Source organism: Lontra canadensis, unplaced genomic scaffold, assembly GCF_010015895.1.
Source record: "Lontra canadensis isolate GAN:19392208 unplaced genomic scaffold, GSC_riverotter_1.0 scaffold43, whole genome shotgun sequence".
In the NCBI taxonomy this organism is placed as follows: Eukaryota; Metazoa; Chordata; class Mammalia; order Carnivora; family Mustelidae; genus Lontra; species Lontra canadensis.
Window position 1 is genome coordinate 10,834,627 of NW_022631037.1, and position 23,535 is coordinate 10,858,161.

The following is a 23,535-nucleotide window of genomic DNA, read 5'->3' on the forward strand; positions in this document are numbered from 1 at the left end:
AGTGGGCAGAGGTGTCGTGTGGGGGTGAGTGGAAGATGCAGGGGTGGCAGCGAGGTGTGAGGAAGGAGTGAGTGGCGCGTGATGGGGGCGCCGTGTGCTGGCTGGCTCTGGGAGCGAGGAGCTGGTGGGCGCTGGAAGTCTGCACGGGGAGGGGGAGGGGCATGGAGGAGAGCCCCGTGGAGCCATGTGTTACTTCTCCAACTTGAGTTTGGCCCCGGCATCCCGCTCTACGGCTCTGGAGTTCATCCCCCTCAACCCCCCCGCCCCTTCACGTGCACTTCCCTATATTGCCACCTCCCAGAGCTGATTTCATCCAAGCCGTTGGAATAAGTTAGTTTAACGGCTTTTACTACGGTACAAACGCTCTACTCCGATTCCCTACATTCCTCTTGGTTGGCCCAGAAGTTGTATGTTCCCAGATCATTGACCTGCTTAATATGGCTGTCTCATTCCAGCCATCGTGTGCGTGTGTGTATGGGGCCTGGGCAGTTTGCCCCCGGCCTTTCTCTCCTACCCCCACCCGGGCTATTTAGTCCGGCATTGCCAGCCAGCGTGGCAGTGGGGTGAGCGCTACAGTCAAGTACACTGTGGCAAATAACCCCACTTTCTGAACAGCCCTGAAACGGCTTCTTAATAGCAGCTTGCCGTGCTGGGTGTGGGGAAACGAGGGAGGAGCAAGATTAACCTTGCTTTCACACTCAAAGCTGTGATGGATCCCCTGCAAAGGCAGGCGGTGAGAAATGGGAAAAGGAACCTACTTGCATGAGGAGGTTGGCAGTAAGTTTAAAGTGAGGCGTGCATTTGATTCACACCAGATGTGAAAAAGATCATTGCACACTTCCAAAGCTTCAGAGCCTACCAAATATAAAAGTCATGGTCTCCACCTTCTAATGGTTAATGACATTGTCCACACCAGAATTTCTCGAGCTTTTTGTAATTACTAGGCTTCACTCCCTCCTGAAAGTATAGCTGCTACAGTGCTTTTCTAGGTAGGAATGGGGTTAAGAGGGTCTCTGAGGTAGAAAGGCCAACTCTATCTGGACCTCGCTGTAAATGTTAACCTTGCATATCGGAATGCAGAAACTTGGTCAAATCTGGTAGCAAGGTGGTGACCAATTAGTCAAAGTATGCCTAGACTCTGGTGGTGGAGAGCAGAGCAATGCCCAGACTCATGCCTATCATGAGCTATAAAGCAAACCACAAGATTACAAACCTGTTGGTTTTGTTTGGATTTCCTTGGAGTCCAGGGAAGTTAGTAGTAACAGCAGGCACTAGAACCTTAGTCACTTTTAGTAGAAATCAACAGAAAGCCTGCCTATGCGATAGCTGGAAATCTATTTGCAGTCATATATTTTTTTTAAACAGTTTCATTTATTTATTTGACAGACAGAGATCACAAGCTGGCAGAGAGGCAGGCAGAGAGAGAGGAGGAAGCAGGCTTCCTGCTGAACAGAGCCTGATGCGGGGCTCCATCCCAGGATCCTGGGATCATGACCTGGGCCGAAGGCAGAGGCTTTAACCCACTGAGCCACCCAGGCGCCCCTGCAGTCATATTTTTTTAAAAAGATTTTATTTATTTATTTGACAAACAGAGATCACAAGTAGGCAGAGAGGGAGGCAGAGAGAGAGGGGAAAGCAGGCTGCCCACGGAGCAGAGAGCCCAATGTGGGGCTCGAACCCAGGACCCTGGGATCATGACCTAAGCTGAAGGCAGAGGCTTTAACCCACTGAGCCACCCAGGTACCCCTAGCAGTCATATTTTAAGGGCAGTTATTTTATGTCTGCTATAGAACTGATATGAAAGGCACAAACACTGGTGGATGCTGTGGAATGGAGAAGAGTGTAGGTTTGGATAACTGGGTTCTTTACATGGCCTCTTCCTTTTTATAGGGCCAGGATCCCGAAGATCCTAGTAAAAACCATAGGAAGCTAGAGTTCTGCGTAACTTGTTGGATGATTCAGGGCAAGTTGAGTGGTCTCTTGTGTATGAATTGGGCAGAGGGGTGATCCCTCCACCTTTTAGTATCCAAGAGGACTTAATGAGGTACTTACCTGGTGTATATTATCTATTATCTGTAGATTATCTATAGATTTTCAGTGAGGCAGGAGAGAGGAAAGAGAGGAGGAAAAAGTGGTCTGAGCCTGTGGACTTCCTCCTGAGCACGCATTAAGGGAATGTACCTGGCCTTTGATTTGGGAGCACATCGGATCGTCTACGCGTTAACTTTACTCCCTGTGTGTTCAGATTGTTTCCATTCCTTGCACTTGAGAAGTGGCAGAAGTGGTTTCCTCTAGGTCAGGGGCGTGCTTATGATAGGAGGAAACGCCTTATGTTCATAAACCCTTAGAGAATCCTCCTGGCGTTGGGGGCCAGGATGCCTGAATTTCAATTCCAGGCTGTGCCATTTACTAGGTGTGTGGCGTGGAAGAAGTTTCTTAACTTGTGTGCCTCCGTTTCCTCATCTGTTAGAATGTGAATCATAACTATATCCTGAGTTAACAGTTATAAAGTGCCGAGGCACCTAGAAGATGTCATCCGTGTTCGCCGCTGCTTACATCGTTCCTCTTCTCTCCACCCCGCCAAGGTGAGAGAGCATTGTTGGCAAAACCTATTGCCTTTCAGGCTTCAAAGAGCAAACCCATATTGGTCTGAAACCAGTACTGCAGGTTTCAGTATTTCAAGGCCTCCTCTTGCACTTGTATTCCCTCATCTTTTAAAATGAGCTTTTCTAATCACGGCTCCAGACCCCAACTGTTGAAAGAGGCATGTGAGCTGGGACTGGGTTTCAGGGACAGTTAGGTGTTGTCACTGTTTCTTTCCCACCCCAAAGTGCCAAAGTGCTCTGGGCCATGCACTTACCTGTACCACATGCCCTGTTGTGTTCCTGACAAGATATGTTAGACCTTGTAAAAACAGGGTGATGATGTAAAGAACAGGATTTACCTTCTGTGGCCATTCATCCATTTGGGATGTCTTTATAAAGTGAGGAATGGCTTCATTTTTCTGAGCCTGGGCTAGGGGTGTGGAAGGCAAAAGAGAACAGCTAGAAAAATGAAGGTCAAGTCTCAGAAAGCTAAGATTCCCCCCGTGGGGAATAGCAACCCAGCATACATTTATTACGGCAGTTCCCCCTTTAATTAAATTCTTGTTTGTGTCTTATGTCAGTTGGAGGCTGCTAACTTTTATGTTCCTCCAGGATTGCTGATGGACAAAATGGGACTGGGAAATTTGTTCTGGGTTCTGGTTTTAACTATCCTGTCTAGTGTCTCTGTCTCCATATCTCTAGAAAGAAGATAATGTTTAATTGAGCTTTACAAATTCCTCCCTAGTGGACCAGCCTCCCAGGGGTCAGCTGGGTCCTGGGGGAGCCCCATGTTGCCTCTGTACCTCCTCTGCACACCAGAACCTTCTTAAACCCAGGGTTGGCAATTATGGCCTGCAGGCCAAATCTAGGCCTCTGCCTGCTTTTTTAATTAAGATTTTTTTTTTAATTTTTAAAAAGATTTTTGTTTATTTATTTGACAGAGCACACAAGCAGGGGGAGCTGCAGGCAGAGGGAGAGGAGGAAGCAGGCTCCCTGCTGAGCAGAGAGCCTGATGCAGGGCAGGATCCCAGGACCCTGGGATTATCACCTGAGCCAAAGGCAGACACTTAACCGACTGAGCCTATTGAGATCTATTGAAACACAGCCATTCCCCTTCCTTTAGTATTGTCTGTAGCTGCTTATGCACGACAGTGACAGAGTTGAGTGGTTGTGAAAGAGACCAGAAGGCCCATAAAGCTTAAAATATTGACTACCATGGCACTTAACAGGAAAAGTTGGCCTACCCTTGTCTTAAACAATGTTCCTTCCCATTATTCCTATATACAGATGAGTTTCAGTGCGTGTGGCGTACACCTTCTCAGAATATTCTAAGGGGATAAAGAAAAGTAACAAGCCTGTATCCCCACTTCTGTTTTAGGTGAAAAGAGAAGGGGGTGGTCATCAGCTTCCAGTCAGTTCTCAGTCTTTGTGGAGGATCAGCACATGTGAATGGAGGCTGCCTCCCTGCCTGCGTGCCCCCCCCCCCATTGTCAGGTGGCTTGTGTTCAGTAGACATAAACTAATTTGGATTTACATAAAAGCTTGACTGTTAGGCAAATGTGCACCCTCTCCCCTCATAACCCTTCCCAAACCACCCACAACTGCAGTGAACACATTTCAGATCAGTTGGAAATGGCTTTAGGTTTATGTCCTCTCTGGGATTTTTCTCGCTACCTTTTATTTTTCTAAACAGATCACTGACAGCTGGCAGTAGTCTTAAAATACTGGCTTTCCCGCAGGGATGTAGGATGGGTTTATTTCAAACACGCATTCAGTTCTCCAGGATGGCCGATTCAGTGAATGTAAGGCAGCATTGTTATTAGCAGTGCTATTGGTAATTATTAAACTCCTTTCCTTGCAATGCTTTGAAAACTTAGTCCTTGGGGGATGGGTGTTTAGATAGGTCTGGAACCTCATAAAGGAGGTCCCTTATTAGGGACCTTGAGAAAAAGCCCTCCTCAAGTCATCGTCCTCCTGGACTTGGGAGCTAGAAGCAGTCCAACTTCTCAGTGCTAAGGACCCATCTTGCTATGATGAAGCCTGGGAGTGCATTTAAAAGCCTTTAAGAGCTACTACCGTCCTTGAATGCTCTGTGATTGAGGCAGTCTCTGTTTGGGAAGCACTGGACATTGCTTAGCCTGGTGTTGCTAGCTTGCTTTTGATAGCTTTGCTCGCCCCAGACACACTTGGTCCCCAGGAGGTACTGCTGAAATCTGTCTTAAAGGTTATCACCAGGGACGGCATCCTTTTCATTTGAGTTCCAAAGTACCTAACTGCTTTATCCCATCGATATCTAAAAGAGCATGGGTCTGTGTGTTCTTCCGTGTTTCGGATAGCAAAGGATTGTAGAGATGGGAAGCTCTCCACTCACGTAACATAGAGCTGGGATATTTTAAACCATTTGAGGTCAGTGGAGGAGGGTGAGAACAAAAGTGGGTGTGGTGGTAAGAGGACATCATTCTCTCTGATTCCAAATATAGATGGATCTCCAGAAGATTTGGGGCAGGATTGCAAAACTTCCAGTTACGGTGGCCATGTGAGTGTTGCCAAAGTGGTTGGTGGGCTTTAATGGCAGAGAACACTTTACTCATAGTTTTTGGCTAATTTATACTGACTGGTATGATGGGCACCCACGCCACACTGTTCTTTGATCTTGTTCTTTTTTTAATTACAGCATTATGTTAGTTTCAGTTGTACAGCATAAGGATTTAACAGTTCTGTACATTACTCAGTGTATCCCTCGATCTTCATGGAACTGTTAGAAATCAAGCGTCCTCAGGGGCGCCTGGCTGGCTCAGTCAGAGCATGCGACTGATTCTCCAGGTTGTGAGTTTGAGCCCCACGTTGGGAGTAGAGATTACTTAAAAAAAAAAAAAAGAAAAAAAAAGAAAAGAAATCAAGCATTCTCCTCTGGATTTTTATACCTCTCACATAGAGCCTTTGTGCCGTAAGGATTCACACTTTAGGGTGTGACACGTTCTGGAGGCAGGTCTGGTTTTGAAACCTCACTGACACGATCGCATTTATCAGTGCTATGTGACACCAAGCTCCAGTGCTTTCCTAGTCTTGCCTGGGCTTACCCTCACTCTGTAGGCAGTTTGGAGCCCTTTGAAGGGGCTGCAAGGGGAAACCTTGTGTTTCCTTTCCAGTTCAGGATGGAGGTGGGTGCCCACCAGCACGTTCGTTGAGTGGGAATGGGCAGTCTCTTCCTGGGATAGTAAGTTGTGTTTTTTTTTTTTTTTAAGATATTTTATTTTATTTTTTAAAGATTTTATTTATTTATTTGAGAGAGAGACAGTGAGAGAGAACATGAGCGAGGAGAAGGTCAGAGAGAGAAGCAGACTCCCTGTGGAGCTGGGAGCCCGATGCGGGACTCGATCCCGAGACTCTGGGATCTTGACCTGAGCTGGCGTCCCAAGATTTTTTCTTTTTTTATTAGGGAGAGAGAGAGCACAAGTCGGGGGGAGAGGCAGGCAGAGGGAGAGGGAGAAGCAGCCTCCCCTGCTCAGCAGGGGAAGCCCCATATAGGACTCTATCCCAGGATTCCAGGATCATGACCCGAGCCGAAGGCAGTGGCTTAACCAACTGAGCCACGCAGGCGCCCCCGGGTTAGTAAGTTTTAACACCACTTCGGGGATAGAAGAGGGGCTGGGAAGAGTGGAAACACAAAAGATGAGTGAGAAACCTGGTCCTCAACCCCGCCGCGCCCCGGCTGAGGGCTGATTTGAGTCTTCATAGAGGGCTGCGCTATTTGCTTTGCAGGGTTATGAATTAACCAAACACCAGCCGAATCTATTCACACTGTTAGGTCAAAAACAAATCCTGATCTCTGAGAGAGAAAAGAGTTTGGGATTCTATTTGAAGTTCTAAATTATCCGTGCACCAGTTCCTCTCCAGCAGTGTGGAGCTTGTGAAGGGGCCGTTGTTCTTGGGAACAGCTGGATGGAGGGAGTTTCTCTACAGCTGGCTGCCCACATTCCGGCCTCCAGCTCAGGGTCCCCACCAAACCTCCTGGTTTGGAAGACTTTTCCTGGCACTTGGCTCTCCTCCTCCGCGCTTTTTCCTCAGGGTCACTACAAAGTTGCATGCTCAGCTGAGAGCCATTTAAATGTTTATCCTCAGGCCCGAATAAGCCTCAGTGGACTTCTACTGTGTCAGAAAACCACAACCAGCCAAGGATGGCTTTAATGAACTTAAAAGAAGGCTATCGAAGTATTTCATAATAGGGAATCTTTTAGCACCAGCCCTTGGGAAACCTGGAATTGAAGTTGGGGCTCTGGACACCTCCCTTATGCCCTGCTCGTGCGCCCCAGCTGGCTGATGTTGGGGATGGATGGAGACCCTTGGGCTCAGCAGTGCCTGTGCACAAGCAGTTTCTGTTTCCAGCTCCTTAATAAAACGGGTGGAGGTTGGAGAAGGCCTGGGAAGATTCCTCTGAGGGCTTTGGTTGATCTGAAGCAGTAGGCCTGTGATCAAGGATGGTAGAGTTTTCTCTGAGGCCGCCTGGATGTGGCTTCTTAGAATATCTGATTTGGCAGGGCAGAGCTGTAAGTCTGGGATGCCTCTTCTCAGACCCTGAGTTCCCCATCTTATGAACGAGTGTGGCTTTTCGAGGTGGAGAGGACTATGCCAATACGCATAGGTTTAGTCCCTCCCCAGCTGTGTTACCTGAATCCCCTGTCATCTGATCCTCAGTGAAAACATGCAGGGGAGCACTGAGGTCTCACCTCCTTAAGAGAGAAAGGAGGATAAACATAGGACTCCAAAAGCAAATGACTAACATATCCACAAGTGGATAAAATTTAATTCAAGCTGGAGGAGGCATAGAATAAAGGAATATTTATTCTTTTTGTGTTAGGTAGGGTTAATTGGAGAATTAACAGGGATATTTCCAGTAAGCTTTTTTTTTTTTTTTTTTTTTTTTTTAATTGGCCAGTGTGTTTTTCTCCCTAAGGTTAAATGAGATTTTGACTTCTTCTCTTCCCTTCTCTTTCAAAAGTGGCATATTGGTGTGGCCCTGTCTGGTCAACCGTGTTTTTTCACATTCTCAGCTCTCTTTGGTCTCTTCAGCCCGTGCTGCAAATTGTGTGCCTGCCTTTTTAAAAGGTAGGCACCTCATGTTTCAAGTTCAAGTGCAATGGAACTCACCCTGCAGCTTGAACAGATTTGAGTGTTTTTGCAGAGGGAGGGCCAGGGCAGATGGGGAGTGTCGTGCTCAATAAATACTTGTTGGATTGAGTTGCTGGAAAGGCAGCAGGGGTGGGGAGAGCGAGCCACACTTCCCCCAGTCTCCCTTGAGATGGTTTTTCCCACTTCTGGTCCCCACACACTGTGCCCCCTTTATAATACCCCTCTCTGCAGCTACTTCCAAGGCAACACCCCCCACCCCCACCGAAGTGTTAGTGTTCTCTCTCTCTTTAAATCACTGGTCTCCTATTCATCCTGGTCATTGGGCCTGAAGCCCAGCTGGTGGCAAAGACGTGGCATTTCCATGGATGTCATTGCTAGGCCTGTAGGTTCCCTTCCCCTCGCACTTAAAGCCAGAGGGGTGAGCTTGGGCAGTTGGTTACCAGGTTGATCCATGGAAACAGCCAACACCTAGGATTTTGTTAGGATTTTATTTAAAAAAAAGCCAGACTCCCTGGCTTTAGGCTTAGAAGTGGATATGGGTGACAGGCCAAGGAAAGCAAGACGAATACTGGGTTTCCTTTCACTCCAGGTAGATTTACAACAAATTCCTAGTAGGGCTAATGTATAGGAAAGGGAAGCAGAAAAACGAAATCTGTATCAGTGACTTTTCTAGGCTAGGGAACAGAACTGTCTATGGGCCCTAGGGGGGGGCTTCAGGCTTCCTCCAGAGTTGTGATCAGGCTGGAAGCCTCCTTTTCCAAGCCAGGCACCATCCTGTTTCACCTTCTTTCCCCACACCGGCCCCCCCCCAACCGCCCACCCCGCCCCGGCAAGTTGGGAAATGCTGGAAAGAGATGCTTATTAGCATTCCCCACCCCCTGAACACATAACACTGCCATCCATGGGGCCCACGTTGTCCTGTTGTTCGGGTTGCCAACCATGGACCTGGTAGCTTAGTCAGGTGGTTTTCTGAACCTGCCCAGCTGGGGGTAACTTGGAACAGAGTAAAACTGCAATTGAGAAGAAGGAAAGAGCTCTTCTCTTACCTTGCCCTCTCTTCTCCTCCTCCCTGCCCCACACACTACCTTCCCTTTAACGAGTTTTCTGTGCTCGGTGCGTGTTTGATCTGTTTGATCGCCCACATCGCTTTGAGAGAACCACCGCTGATAACACGTGCGCTCCCTGCCCCACACCTGCAAGCTGGCGTGGCCTCCGTTTAGGGATTATCTTTGTAACTCATACCCATCAGATAGGACATGCCAGGGCTGAGGGTGGGGGCTAGATGCCATTTCGCGAGCCCAAGGGGATGCAGCCGGAGAGCTGTTGCAGGATTACGTGGTCCGGGGCAGAGATTGGGAAGACGGCAGTGTGAGTCATGCCCGAGTGGTGCGTGCGCTCCTGACTGCCCAGAGTAGCGCCTGGGCTTTTTGTTACTGGGACCACAGTCCTCGGTAGCTGTGCGTTCACGGGAGAAGGCAAAAACAGCTGCTTCAGTGGAAAGAAAGAGCTTGGGAATCCCAACAAATTGTTGGACTTTTCAGGGAAGTTGAGCATATAGATAACTTTCGTTTTAACAGTGTGTTCCATTCATTTAGCTCTTTGTGGCTCCTGGTGGGAACTCTGGAATGTTTCTCATTTATCCTCCTGACACTCAGCTGCAGGTGGCATGGACTTGTTTTTGCAGAGAAGTTACATGAGGCCTAGGAAGGAAGTGACTTGCCCAAGACCATGTGACTCTAGAGCCCTTTTGCTCCCAATCCCGGAGCCCTTCCCACACATGCAGGGCGAGTCTGTTGTGAATGGGCTCCCGAGCTGGCATCGTCTGTGTGCCGGCCCAGCACACACCCAGCCAGTGTTTCCCTTCTGCTCGCATGCCTGGATCCCAGGAGCAAAAAATCATCTGTTCAGTTGACCAAAAGAAAATTGGAAAGGCAGATGGGCAGCAGCGAAGTCTGTTGTTCCTTCACCGCCCCATAAGTGACTGTTCTCTTGGTGTGGCTAATTGGAAGGTGACGGTTGTTACATTAAATGTGTGACACGGTGGTGGCCCTTGAGTACCTCCCACCAGATTTGAGATATGCAGTTTCCAGGTGGAATGAGAAGCTAACCCCAGGGACAGATAGACCCAAGGAGGCAGGCAGGGTTTTCCTGCTTTTAAGGGGGAGTCATGGTCATGGTTACTGGGCTTGGGGCTGTGTCAGGAAGATAACACCAAGATGGAGCTTATAAGAAGGGGTGTCGCTCTTCTATGTGGAACCCCAAAGAGCACCTGGGGATAAATGTGGGTGGCACATTCCTCTGACGGGGGTAGGTTCAGGTGGCATGTCATCTTGATGACAGCTTAGTCTTCCATGTAAGGAACCTGTGGTGCAAATCACCCCCCCCCTCCCTGCCACGCTCTGTTTTGAGTATGCCCCCTCTTCCTAGCTTTAGGTTAAGTGGAAGTGGAATCACTGTGATACATGGTAATGCCTTAATGAGACAAGCGTGTGCCCAGTAGAGGGGACTAGCGGGGACTTGAACTCGAGAGAAGGCTCCATCTAGGGACTTGGTATCATGGGGAATTGCTTGGCCTGCTTCACAGAGATTACCTAGCCCTCCTGAGAGGATTCCGGGCAGCTCTTACCCACTTACCTCTCTTACGAAATCAGGCTCTGTATAGAATTCTTGAAAGTCCTGGTAACCATAGGCTTATGCTCATCCTTTCTTTGCCTGTGACCTCGCTGCTTCATCAGGTAAAATCCTGTTATAACAAACGTTATAAAAAAACAATTCTGTATAATAAAGCTATTTCCATGGTTCGTATCAATGCTTTGTTGGTTTTGTTTTGTTTTGTTTTGTTGTGGCTTTTGTTGTTTAAAGAGAAGAGTAACTTCTTCTGTATCAAGTACTTTTTCTGGTCCCTGTCCATGTGATGGTCCATTCCTAAGCCAGGGTCCCCAGCACTAGCCATCTGCCTTGGTGGCAGGGAGGAGGGAGAGGAGCATTGGAGCCATCACCAAGTAGCAAGGTCCCCCGCTCTGTTTGCATTTCATCTGAAACCTCCCACCGTCTGGTACATCTTTGTTTTCCAACGGAACACCACACAAAACCCAACAAAGGATGTAGGAGCGTGTGTTTATCTGAATGTGAATGTGTGTGAGTGTGAGTCTTGAGCATGAGTGAGCATGTAGGTGCCGAGTGTGAGCATGTGTGTGAAAAAGTGCATGTGAGAGAAAGCCAGTGACAAAGCAGGTGGGACAAATGTTTGCCCGATGGTGAATCTGGGTAAAGGTTATATGGGTGTCCCATGTACCGCTCTTGTTCTCATATCTGGAAGTTGGAAATTACTTCCAAATAAAAAGTTTAAGAAATGAGTACATGCTAGACTAACTTGATGGTGCCAGGAGTTCTTGAGAGTGTGAGTTCTCTTCTCTTCCTCTTATAAACATCTCTTATTCTTCCCATGTAACAACAAAACTGAAGCCCAGAGAAGTCAAGTGACCTGAGTTCACGTAGCACCCCGGGGCCGAGGCGGGATTTGGGCCCAGGTACTGACCACTGTGGCAGGCCACCCCTCAGGAGACTAGACTGCTACTTGCCCGGACTCCCTGAGCCGGACCTGGGGGTGGGGGGTGTCCAGTGCCAGGAACGATCGGGTACCTGCTGCGGTGTGCCCACGCCTCGTGCATGGCCCGCGCTCCCCCAGTAGGCGGTCAGCAGGCATGCCCCAGTCTGCCAAAGTGTGCCGAGCGCACACAGGATGTCCCGGTACCTTCTGGGGACAGCTGCTTCCTTATCCTAAGAAACGCTCTTACTCTGCTGTTCACTCAACTCTCTACGCTTCTGCAAGAGCACGAGATGAGAACCCTCTTGTTCCAGAACCACGGAGTTCTAGTTCGAGCTTTTATGTCCGAGATGGATGGGTTAAAAGCAGTCGGATTTGGCATGGAGAGCAAGGCCAGAGTGTGGACCCCGGGCCAGAGAACTTTCTCGGCCTCGCACCCGTCCGTCTGGAGGTACAGGAGCCCGAGGGAGGACGTTTATGTGGTTTCTTGTGGCAGATCTTACCAAGGGGTTGGGAGTTACAACTTCATCCACAGAGGGAGGACTCGCTGTCAGTCAGGGAAAACTGCTAACCGCAGGGCCCAGGGAGGGATCTGATGGTCCTGCTACGCTGGCGGCGGAACACGGCTGCTTGTTTCCTGGCCCCTTTTGTCTAACACCAAACCACATGGCCTCCATCTCTCTGTGCTGGAAGGCACTTAAATCGTTCCTGACAAGTTTCACTTACTGATACTAACCCCCAGCTTCCAGAATTAGGGTTGAGCGAGAGTCTGACTCTGCTTCTTAACAAAACAGTTTTGGGAATCTTCAGTTTTAGCATGAGTCCTTTATCTGCAGTGCCTTCCTAGAGCCATGAGGCTGTGGTTAAGTTGGCTTCAAAGGATTTTTTTCCCCCCATGGGCTCCAGCCAGTTACGTGAAAGAGACCCGTGAGCATTTACTGTATTATTACCCCCTGCTTACATATACTGAGATCACTTGTCTTTAGGCAGTTATCCTGTTTCAGGCTGTCGCCTCAATTCTCTGATTCTTCCTGGTTCTGTCATCTAGGGGCAGAACAGGGTGCAGCAGGGTGATGAAAGGCTGCCTGCCTGATTCCTGATGACTCGTGTGCAGCATGGAGGTGTGCAGATGGCCAGAGCCATCTTTTTTTTTTTTTTTTTTAAGATTTTATTTATTTATTTGACAGAGATCACAGGTAGGCAGAGAGGCAGGCAGAGAGAGGAGGAAGCAAGCTCTCCGCCGAGCAGAGAGCCCGATGCAGGGCTTGATCTCAGGACCCTGGGATCACGACCTGAGCTGAAGGCAGAGGCTTTAACCCACTGAGCCACCCAGGTGTCCTGCAGAGCCATCTTAAGATGGGACGGCTTTGCGTTCTGGTTCTTAGACGTATAGGTAGGCTGAATGTCTTGGTGACGAACATCACACACTGTTTGCCTGGATCGAATTCTCCTTTGCTTTAGGAGGCTCAGCCTTTTCTTTGCCTGACTTACGAAAGAAGAGACTGGTACTGTTAAGCCCTTGATTAAGAGCAGACACAAAGCGCTTCGGGTACTTTGTGGAGGGAGTGTAACTTACCCTCTAGTGATGGGTGTTGTCCTGTCCGCCTCTGCCCCCGCAAGCACATGGAGAGAGGTCACCTGACCAGCGTCCTTCTGCTCTGAAGTCCACCGTGGTCTTGGGTGTACACGGATGGTAGGAAAAACCTTCCCAATGTCATGCCTTTTGAGGCTGTTTCTGGAGGGGGACCATCTGATCGTACTTTTCAGAAGAGGTTTACCCTGGAGGCACCGCATAACCTTTGAGCCTCCCTTAAGAGATCGGAACAACTGGCAAGACCAGGGCTGCCATGAAGGGGCTGCCCCGGAATGTTGCCTGGCATGCTTTGGGGTTTTTCCACTGGTGGGGTGACGGCTCAGGAATTTGCCTGGGATTTGAGGTCAGGCTGGGTCAGGTACGGGATATTGGAGGCCAGGTGGGTTGCAGCCGGGGACATAGTAGAACCTGCAGAAGGAGGTGGAGGTAACCAGAGAAGGCTTTCTGCAAGTGGGGCAGCATGGTCCACACAGCTTTGTAAGGCGGCCAGGGCTGGGCAGAGTGACCCTAATAGGATTTTAGACCCTGAAGGCAAAGCAGATGCTGTGACTGTAACTTCCTGGTCCTGAATAACTGAGCAACTGCTTCTCATGGAGCCTCTCTCCCTAGCCCTCAGTCCCAAGCAAGATGAACCTGAGTCAGTGTTCAGAGCAAAGAGCCTGACAGGTTCCAACCTAGTGAGGTGTAGCCAGTGAGCCAACCCACCCTCTGAGCTCTGATGTCTGCTTGCCCAGTCATGTGATCAGCCCTTCTGCCTGTGGCTAGCCACAGGTAAATTGAGTGCTGTTTATACCCTCCTGCTTGGTCTGGGAGCCCACGGCACAGCTGTTTGATCAGCCTAGGTAAGGCAAATCTCCTTTTGAATTTGTGCCTCCCCCGCCTTCCCACTGAACTTATCTCACCCCACATAATAGCCCTGAGCTTTCCATTAAGCAGAATTGGCCATCTCTTGTTTACCCTATAATGAGAGTTGGGGAATTCTAGAACTAGAGGAGGCTCAGACTCCTCTGCCATACTTCCCTGCCTTCCCGGGGGGACTACTGAGCCATCGGGGGGTGGGGGGGTATGTCATTCTCGCTCCCCAGAGCTGTTCAGGGCAGACTCTGTGTAGTTGTCTTCCTCATCTGACTGGGATCAGCGAGAAGGTCTTCCTTTCATCTAGCTGAGTTCTCTCCTAACTGAAGTCTCTGATCTTCCCTTCATTTTTGCATCCATACAGAAGACTGATAAATTCTAAGTCCTTCACCGTTCGTTCCCTGCGACCTACCTACCTACGTTCCTGTCAGCCATGTTTACCCATCTTCCGTGAGATCTCACTGCTTTCTGCATTCCTGTGGCCAATGAATGCCCAGTGCTAACTTTGCCGGGCAGAGCCGAGGCTCTGTCCAGTCCCAGCTGTGTTTCTGGACCTGTAGGAGCCCTTTCATTCTGCCCACAGTCTTGTGGTCTTGGTCTTGCTACCGGGATCTTGTCACCTTTCTTAATTTAACATCGCCTCCTTCATTCGGTATCTTTATTCTACCTTGTCCTGATTTACATCTTTCAATTCCTGGCCTCAGATTAAGCTTCATTCAGGGTTTCGTTTCTTCCTGCCTACCTTCCCTTTCCCCAAATTAGAAGTCCAGAGCAGTGACTCAGTTGAATTTGACTACAAATTCTATGACTACAACCTGCCAAGATCCAAACGCTAAAGGGTTTAAATCCTTGCTGAGGAGTGAACTGAATTTTCATCCTTCCAAATTAAGCCGGTTCCCCCCCCCCCTCACAACTTTATTTTGGAAGAAATTCAAACCTACAGAAAAGTTGTAAGCACGGCATACCCATTTATCTTTCACCTAGACTCACCGATAACTTTTTGTTGCATTTGTCAAATCTCTTTTCTCTCCTTCTGGGGATTACATATGTGTGTGTCTAGACTTATATATGCGTCTATATGTGTGTTTTGTTTATTTGTTTTGAACTGTTTGAAAATAAATTGCACGCATCATGACACTTTTTGCCCTTAGCCACAATGGTATCTGCTGAGAGTAAGGGCATTCTTCTACATAATCATGATAACATTATTACCCTAATGAAATTATCTGTAATCCCATATCATCTAGTATCCAGTCCATTTTCAAATTGCCCCTTTGATTGCTCTTGTTTGTTTGTTTATATTTAAGGTTTTTTTTTAAACAATTTTTTTTTTAAGATTTTATTTATTTATCAGAGAGAGAGAGAGAGAGAGAGAGAGCGAGCGAGCACAGGCAGACAGAATGGCAGGCAGAGGCAGAGGGAGAAGCAGGTTCCCCGCCAAGCAAGGAGCCCGATGTGGGACTCGATCCCAGGACGCTGGGATCATGACCTGAGCCGAAGGCAGCTGCTTAACCAACTGAGCCACCCAGACGTCCTTTTTTTTTTTTTTTTTTTTTTTTTTTTTAGCAATCTCAACACCCAACGTGGGGCTGTTACTTACAACCCCAAGATCAGGAGTCGCTTGCTCTACTGATTGAGCTGGTCAGGTGCCCCTTGTTTTTGCCTTTGAGCCAGAATCCAGTAAAGACTCTCGTTTGGTTATATCTTTTTATTTTTATTTTATTTTTTAAAGATTTTACTTATTTGAGAGCATGAGAGAGCACAAGTAGGGGGAGCTGCAGGCAGATGAAGAGGAGGAAGCAGGTTCCCTGCCTAGCAGAGAGCCCCACATGGGGCTCAATCCCAGGACCCTGAGATCATGACCGGAGCTGAAGGCAACCGCTTCACTGACTGAGCCACCCAGATGCCCCGGTTATGTCTTTTTAAAAAGTTTATCAAGAAATCCCCTTCCACTCGTGTTTTTGGTTTTTGGTTTTCAAGGACTTTGAAAAGCATGAACCAGTTCTGCCTTCTAGCTCTCCCACATTCTGGATTTTTCTGGCTGTTTTTTTCATGGTGGCATTTAGCTTGTTCTTCTATCCCCTATATTTCCTGTAACTAGAAAGTTAGGTCTGGGGCCTGATTTGGTTCTGGTAAAACACTCCTGGCAAGAACATTTCATGGGTGAAGTTGGGTACTTTATATCACTTTAGGAGGTACATTAGGTCAGAGTGTCCCTTAAGAGTAATGGCTGAACTTGATCACATGAGGTGGTGACCACCAGCAGATTTCCCACTGTAAAAATACATTCTTCTTTTGATAAATGGTTTTTGATACTTCGGCGTTTATTTAAACATTTTGTTCCCTGTAGTGTTTCTCCCAGTGGCTTGGCACCCACTGGTGGCTCTTCCTGGCTAAGAGATTACTTTGAGAGTTGCAATAAGGCTAGTTCTGAATTAGCACTAATGGACATGAGTATGGACATGAGAAGTTCAAAAGAGGAATAAACTTTTTTTTATATTATGGAAGTCATAGGTTGGGGGGAAGGCAACAAAACGGGTTCAATCAAATTCTGTCAAAGACTAGGTGTTTTGTATGACTTGGTATTGATACTAAATTGAGTAATAGTTGCTTACACATATATTGCTATCTGGCAGTTTCCTTCAGGTCAGGGGAAAGCAGGCTGGATGGAGCTAAAAATAAGTTGGTTCACAAAGCAGAAATTTTTTGGCTATTTGGGAGTTAGCTGTAATTCTGTTCTCCTTTTCTTTCATGCAGTTTCCGCTCTCCTCACTAGAAGAGGAATCTTTCGTTTTTTTAATTGTCTTCTCCCCCTTGACTCACCCAAGATGCCCAGTGGGTAAAACAGGATTCCTGAGACCCAGGTATGATCACCCTGGTTCCTAGCAAGGGAAAGGACTAGAACCCTTCCAACCCGTGGACTGGTTCCTGAACCAAAGCAGCCAGGTGGTCGTGACAGTTGAGTCTGACAGTGGAACACAGGGGTGGGGATCCAATTGTCACAAGTCTTCTGAGGAAGAAAGATCTGTATCACAGGCCCCTACTGTGACCCCTTGGAAGCTCTCCCTTCTCTTCCATAGATGAATGAGTTCATGAGCATATAGGATGCGTGCTGTTAGAGTAGGAATCCGCAAGTTTCAATCACAGCTGTCCTCTCACGGGTTTTTTTTTTTTAATTTTTATATTTTTAAGATTTTATTTATGTATTTGACAGAGATCACAAGTAGGCAGAGAGGCAGGCAGAGAGATAGTGGGGGAAGCAGGCTCCCTGCTGAGCAGAGAACCCGATGCGGGGCTCGATCCCAGGACCCTGAGATCATGACCTGAGCTGAAGGCAGAGGCTTTAACCCACTGAGCCACCCAGGCGCCCCTCTCACGGGGTTTATTAACGAACCTCCTTGATCTCTGTTTTTGCCGCTCCCTCACTTATCTTCCAAGACTACCTGAGGGCTGGCTGGATGTCGTGATTTCTTCTTGCCTTGATAGGAATCAGACTGTTGTGAGAAGTGGAGATCCTCAAGGGTTTATGCCTGTCTTCTGAGTTTAGAGATTGGTCACTCCCAAATAACCATCAGTGGGGACTTTTTTTTTTTTTTTTTAAGATGGAGAGGGCCAGGCTATGTGCTATTTCTGTTCTTGCAGAGGCCAAGGAACGGCTCCCAAAGGAAAGCCTGCTCCAATCACTAACTGCTAGTATTTTGTTTTGTTTTAAATATGTTGAAATCCTACAGAACTCTTCAGAGAATTCAGATAAAAGGTGAAGAGTTCACACCACTTCCTTCTCTTCTAACTGCAGCTTCTTGAGAATCGAACAACCGTCTACAGAAATGCTGTCTGTTCCTTATCCATGCGCGTGCGCACACACTTGGGATCGCCCTTTTCCCTCCCTGCTGATACAGACTCAGTGTTCTTTCTTTCTTTCTGCACAGTGACCTCTCTAGATGGGTTTCTCCTGGCCCTTCTCTTCAGCTTCCCATAGATGTGTTCTGCGTGCTGGGAAGTCAGACACAGAGCCCAGAAAGGCTTTTGCATGAGCTGCACCCTTAACCGTGGAATTAGTCATTAATTCAGGGCCCGGCTGAGTTCGTTTTCCATGCATATACAACTATCATCTTCTCTCTTTAGAGAAGCCTCCTTGGTCAGGGAAATGCGACGTCCCTCTTCTTTCCTTCTTTCTTTTTAACTCTCGTTTCTGTAGCTGCTTCTCCCTGCTGTGGCTGAAGTGAGCTCTCTGCTTGGTGTTGAGAGCGCTCGGAGCCCCAGGTGTAATTTTCCCAGCTGGGGATGGATGGGGTCTCCTTGGGCTTTCCAAGGAGGGCTTCTTACTCTTGTACCGTCATTAAGTGGGGATTTCAGTTTGACCACAACTTCCCTCCTGAACCCACACGTCCCTGAGTTAAGTGGTTCAGTGGCTCTGGATCACACATCGCTCAGAAGATTGCCTGCAGTGTTTAATCCCAACACAGGACTGAAATGGAAAGAGGAATCCCTGTCAAGCTGCTGGAAGGAACTTCCCCTACTTACTGCCAATCTGTTATTGGGGGAATGTTTAGAAATTCTGATGCCCTGGTTTACTTTGTTCCTCTCCAGATTGACATATCCCCTCTCCCTCCTGGCCCCCAGCAGAAGTACTGTATCATAGCTGGGGTTGGGGGGTTGGGGTGGACAGGGCAGGACCTGCTCCCTTGATGGCCAGCCTTGTGCCCGGCCTCCGCTTCCTAGGCTGCCCTGCCCCTGCCTACTCCTCTTTTCCAAAGGAAGATGCGTGATGGAAATAAGCAGATGGCAGAAAAACACGTATAATAGGATCTCATTTTATTAAAAAGACACACGTACATGTGTGCATGGGGAGAGACCAGGAAGGATGTGGACAGGCGGTGATCTCAGGGCCGGGGACAGGCCCTGTTTTTATTTTTCTCTTCTTGCTCATCTGCATTTTCTTATTTCTTCCAGCATAGGTAAAGCTTCTGGTACCGCAAGCTATCTCTAAGAGGAGAGGTGGAAGGCTGGTGCTAATAATGATTCAGAGCCCCCACAGCAGGAGAAAGTGACTCGTACCTCCTTTGTTAGACCAGCTAACTGTTGAGTTTGGGCCACGCGTATGAGCTCTTTGGCTGTCCTTCTTGGGTATTTTGGGTGGGGGAGAGTAGCCTCGTCTCATTTCCCAGGTTTCTATTTCGCTTCAGAGGTGGTAAGAAGAGTGACATCGCCCCCCAGCTGGGACCCTGTGGCCAGTGGCTGCTTTCTCCCTGTGAGCTGCCAAACCTTCACCCCATGCTCTGTCTCTGGCCAAGCTGAGAAAGGCAGCCCCAGAAGCCTCACTTCCTGCCTCGTCTGCTGCCTTCCCCTGACGCCCTCCTGCCCTTCTTCTGAGTGCTGTCATCCTCCTCTTCTGGGTTCCTGGGGCAGGGATTTGCTGGCGTGGTCCGGCCTGAGCCAGGGACAGGAGAGAGGCGCAGAGAGAGTTTGCTGGTCCTTCTGAAGTGTCATTTGCTGGGGGGGGGTGTCCCCCGGGATTTGTGTCTGGTAGCCTGGCCCCTAGGGATCGCAGCGGCCTCGAGCACTTCACCTTCACCTGCAGCTTCTGGTGTTCCTCCTCTGGTGTCAGCAGTGGTTGTAGACGGGCTCGGTGTGGGCACTCAAAGTCCCGCCGGAGGAATCAGTCAGTCCCTGGTGGTGCGCCAGGCCCCTCTTGGCCGCTTTTGGTCCAGTGTCTGGTCTGCTCTTTGCTTTTTACCGGTAGACTCCTCCCCCAAAGCACAGACACCTGACCGCTGGCTGTCTGCACTCAGAGCCCCTGTCCCTGCAGCCTTACACATGCAGCAGTTGGGAAACAGAAGCCGGTGGCTCTGGAAGATAGCACCCAAGGCGTCTTATCTCCGGTGTGTGCTGTTTTGTTTTGTTTTTTTCCATTTGCTGTTGCCCAAGAACCCCAGCATCCGCCGCTGCCTGGTGAAATGGCCTGGCCCTGTGCCAGGGTGCTTCGCCAGGTGGTTGGGCTGTGGAGGCGGCTGCATGCGATGGGCCGATAAAACCCCACCGCGCCGTAAACAGGACACTCCACCCTCCGCAGGCACCCAGCCGGGGCCCCCGCAGCCTGCTGCTTTGTCATGGCCTGGCACGATCTGGGCGTCCCTGCTCAGACAGGGGAGCCGATGGTCCTCTTAACCCTCCGCCCCCGTTTCCCAAATCCGAGAGAGGGGTACTTTCCAGAAATGAAACCAGTTCAGCTTCCAACCACAAACAGCCGTTGTGACTTCTCAACGCTTCTTCGTTGACCATAATCATACAACGGCGGGGCAGAACCCAGTCCCCAGATCTTTCTGGTATATTCCATGAGGGAGAAGCCCACGAGCTCCTGTTTGAACTACGCTCACTTGTGAGATTTCTTTGGGGACGTTCCTCACAGAGTTAGGGCCCCCGTGGGCAGCACGGGCATACGCAGGCAGCCTGTCCACCAGTTCCTCAAGGCGGTGTCCGTGCTGGGGTAGGCTGTCACTCCGTCCATGTGTCCCAAGGGACAGTGTGGCTGGAACTCATTCTGTGCATCTTTTCTGGGCTGAATCCTTTTCTAAGTTCCTTTACCTGACCCTGTATCCTAAAGAATTGTGGAGGAGGGAGGGTTTAAGTGATGTTAACTGGTTTGACATAAGCTTTCTAGCGAAGACTTCAAGTAGCTTTGCCTCTCACCCTCTGTTCTTGAGAGCATTGCTAGGAAGCGCTGTAGGCTGGGCATGAGCTCCCACTTGCCAGATGGGAGAGCAGGCCCAGGGAGGTTGGGTGGTGTTGGCTGAAATCCCATCAGGAGGAAGGTCAGAAGTGGGTCCTTTTGGAGCCTTGGTCAGAAGTGGGTCCCTCGGGGCGCCTGGGTGGCTCAGTGGGTTAAAGTCTCTGCCTTCGGCTCAGGTCATGATCCCAGGGTCCTGGGATCAAGCCCCGCATCGGGCTCTCTGCTCAGTAGGGAGCCTGCTTCCTCCTCTCTCTCTGCCTGCCTCTCTGCCTACTTGTGATCTCTGTCTGTCCAATAAATAAATAAAATCTTTAAGAAGTGGGTCCCTCACATCTGACCTCTTGGGGACCACACTGCTCACACTCCACCGTTGCACCTTGGAGGATGGCACAAGACCCGTCACTGTCTGATTCTAGCTTTGGTTTGTGTTGTACTTGGGGGGAACTTGACACATGGGTTTAGCCCTTCATCGGTTTCAGAACCCACATCAGCAGGTGCTCGCCAAACCACTTAGGATGAGGTTTCTGAAGTAAGTGGTGAGTTTTCGTTTCCTATCAAAATTGAATTTTTCAAAAAGTGCCCCCCTCATTTTCTGGGCATGAAGGAAACATGGCATTTTAACTCTCTTCAGAGGTGTCAGGACTGCCAAGAATTGGGGCCTGGGGAGGGGAAGTGGGGACTTGCTGAGGTGTCTTGAGACAGAAGGTGATTCTGTCACCTTGTGACTGACAGGAGCTATGCCAGTGGTAAGATGTGGTCACCCTAGAAATAAGGCTGCCTCCTTGAAGGAAAAAAAACTGAGGCAAGACCTCCAGGTTTGACTTGGATGCAGTGAGGTCCTTGCAGGTCTGGCAGAGAGAAGGGCATCAGGGGTCACTGGTCCTGGATTGGGGTCCTCCGTTTCTCTCCATTCCTATCTCCCATCCCCATGTTGTTTTCTTCCCTTTTTTCTGTGTTTCTTTCTTTGTGTGTGTGTGTGTGTGGTGGGGGGCGGTTGGTATATGGAAGAGCAAGTCAGGACCCATGACGCCCTCAGAGTCTTTGTGAATCACTTTGATCAAAGGTAGCCAGAAAGCATGTAGAGTTGACCAGAGTGGGTGGTTGGATTCTCAACCACATATTCTAGGATTCTGAGTTCTGCCTTACCCCAGGGGTACTATGAATATGGTCCCATCTCTGATTGCCACCCTTAAGCTTGGATTCCTACTGTAGCTCACGAGTAGGGTGGATTATGAGGGGTAGTGCGAACAGTTATCAAATGGGTGTGCTTTAAATTATCCCTGGGAGATCGTAGAATGCCAAGGTTTCAAAAACTTCAAAAAAAAAAAAAAGAAAGAAAGAAAGAAAGAAAGAAAGAAAGAAAGAAAGAAAAAGAAAAAAAGAAAAACCCAACCAACCTGAAAAACAGAAAGTCAGTACAGACACCTGGATAATGGCTGCCATCAAAAGACTCCCTTCCCTAAAAAGGTGCTCTAAAGACGGTCCTTCCGGCCGGTGTCTAGGCAGGTGTCCACTGCAACCTCAGAGAGTGTTTCTGATGCTGAAGGGCCAGGAGCCCAAATGGGGTGATTGAGGAGGAAGGAGACTTGGGTTTAGGTGTCGGACTGCCTCAGACCTCATGGGCAACCGAGTCCGGTATGAGACTGGCCCACTCTGGGCCTCGGTTCCCTTACAGTCCCCGCCCACCCCCCAGCCCCTTTTGGGGCTGATGGGAGAGTAAAGACCCAGAAAGGACTTTGCAGATGGGGTGAAATTTAAAAGTTCTCTGTAGATACCAGAGAGCCCTCATGGTCTCGGTAAAAGAAAAATCTCCATGAGACTTTTGCAGCAGTTTCTGGGGGAAGGCTGGGTGAGGCTGTTGCCAGAGATTCCCTCCTCACTGTTTTCCCTGCCTAGGAGTCCTGGCCCCTCTTCCGCACACCGATGAAGCGGCTGTCAGGATCACCACATTCTGGCCTTTATGCCAGCCTCTTCCTCATCTGCTTCCCACCTGCCTCTCTGCGGCTCTGTCATGTGATCCCGTAAACTCACTTTCTGGGGCTGCCGCCCGCCTCATCCCTAGGCTCTCCTAAGACAGTTTTGGAGGCCCACAGGGCAGCGGTGTTGTGTCTGACCAGCATGCGTCAAAACCTCCCCAAAATATCTGGATTGCCACCTTTTATTTATTTATTTATTTATTTAAAAGATTTTATTTATTTGACAGAGATTACAAGTAGGCAGAGAGGCAGGAAGAGAGAGAGGAAGGGAAGCAGGCTCCCTGCTGAGCAGAGAGCCTGATGTGGGGCTCTATCCCAGGACCCTGGGACCATGACCTGAGCTGAAGGCAAAGGCTTTAACCCACTGAGCCACCCAGGCGCCCCTGGATTGCCATCTTTTAATCTTAAACCTAGGACAGGAGAAAGAGTGGCTTACTGCAAATGGGGGACGTGAAGTTGGGACTTGAACCCAGCATGCCTGTCACTGACTGACTGGGTGACAAGGCCCAAGGAGGAGAAGAGAGAGGCCAGGCCTTCCTGAGCCAGAGAAAGAAAGAGACAAGCAGCCCTGGGGGCTTTACTCATGGGGAGGGGGTTGAGCATGGATGCACAAGGCAGACAGACTTCAAATCCCTGATCTGATTAGAGTAGATTCCCTTGTAGTAACGGTTTTTTAAATTTTATATGAAAACTTAGGCATCTGCCAATCACCAGCCCTGTGTTCTCAGCACTGTGTGGGGTACAAAGATAAATTAGAGACAGTCCTTGGCCACAGGTTGTTTATTATCTCAGAGTTAAAATATCCATAGTCCAAGAGAGAGGTTTCTAGGTACTAAATGAGTACAAAGTGCTGGGGGAAGTTAGAAAATTCTTCCAAGGAATCCAGCAGGCTTTGTGGAGGTGGAGACAATTAGGCTGGCCCGGACACATGGGGCAGATACCAACTCTGGCCACCTGTGCAAAACGTCAGAGGAGGGAAGGCACAGGACATGGTGGGAAATGGTGCATTGTACAGCTTGTCCAGGACACAGAGACCTTGAGGAGGAGTGAAATGTACAGGAAAGGTAAGTGGGACCAGGACATAAGGCCTTTGGCTACTGTCTTCGAAAACGAAAATG

General features: G+C 49.0%; 1 protein-coding gene across 2 annotated transcripts in view; it reads left to right on the plus strand.

Annotated features, from left to right (window-relative positions):
• FAM117A (family with sequence similarity 117 member A) overlaps positions 1-23,535 on the plus strand; it is a 45,014-nt gene that overhangs the window by 502 nt on the left and 20,977 nt on the right. The window contains exon 1 of one of the 2 annotated variants that reach the window (XM_032872141.1): positions 23,454-23,481. The exons of the other annotated variant lie outside the window; for it this stretch is intronic. Within the exon in view, the coding sequence (XP_032728032.1) occupies positions 23,469-23,481 (13 nt within the window). The 5' untranslated portion in view covers positions 23,454-23,468. Of the gene's footprint in view, positions 1-23,453; positions 23,482-23,535 lie in introns of those variants that run through there. 2 annotated transcript variants of the gene reach the window in all.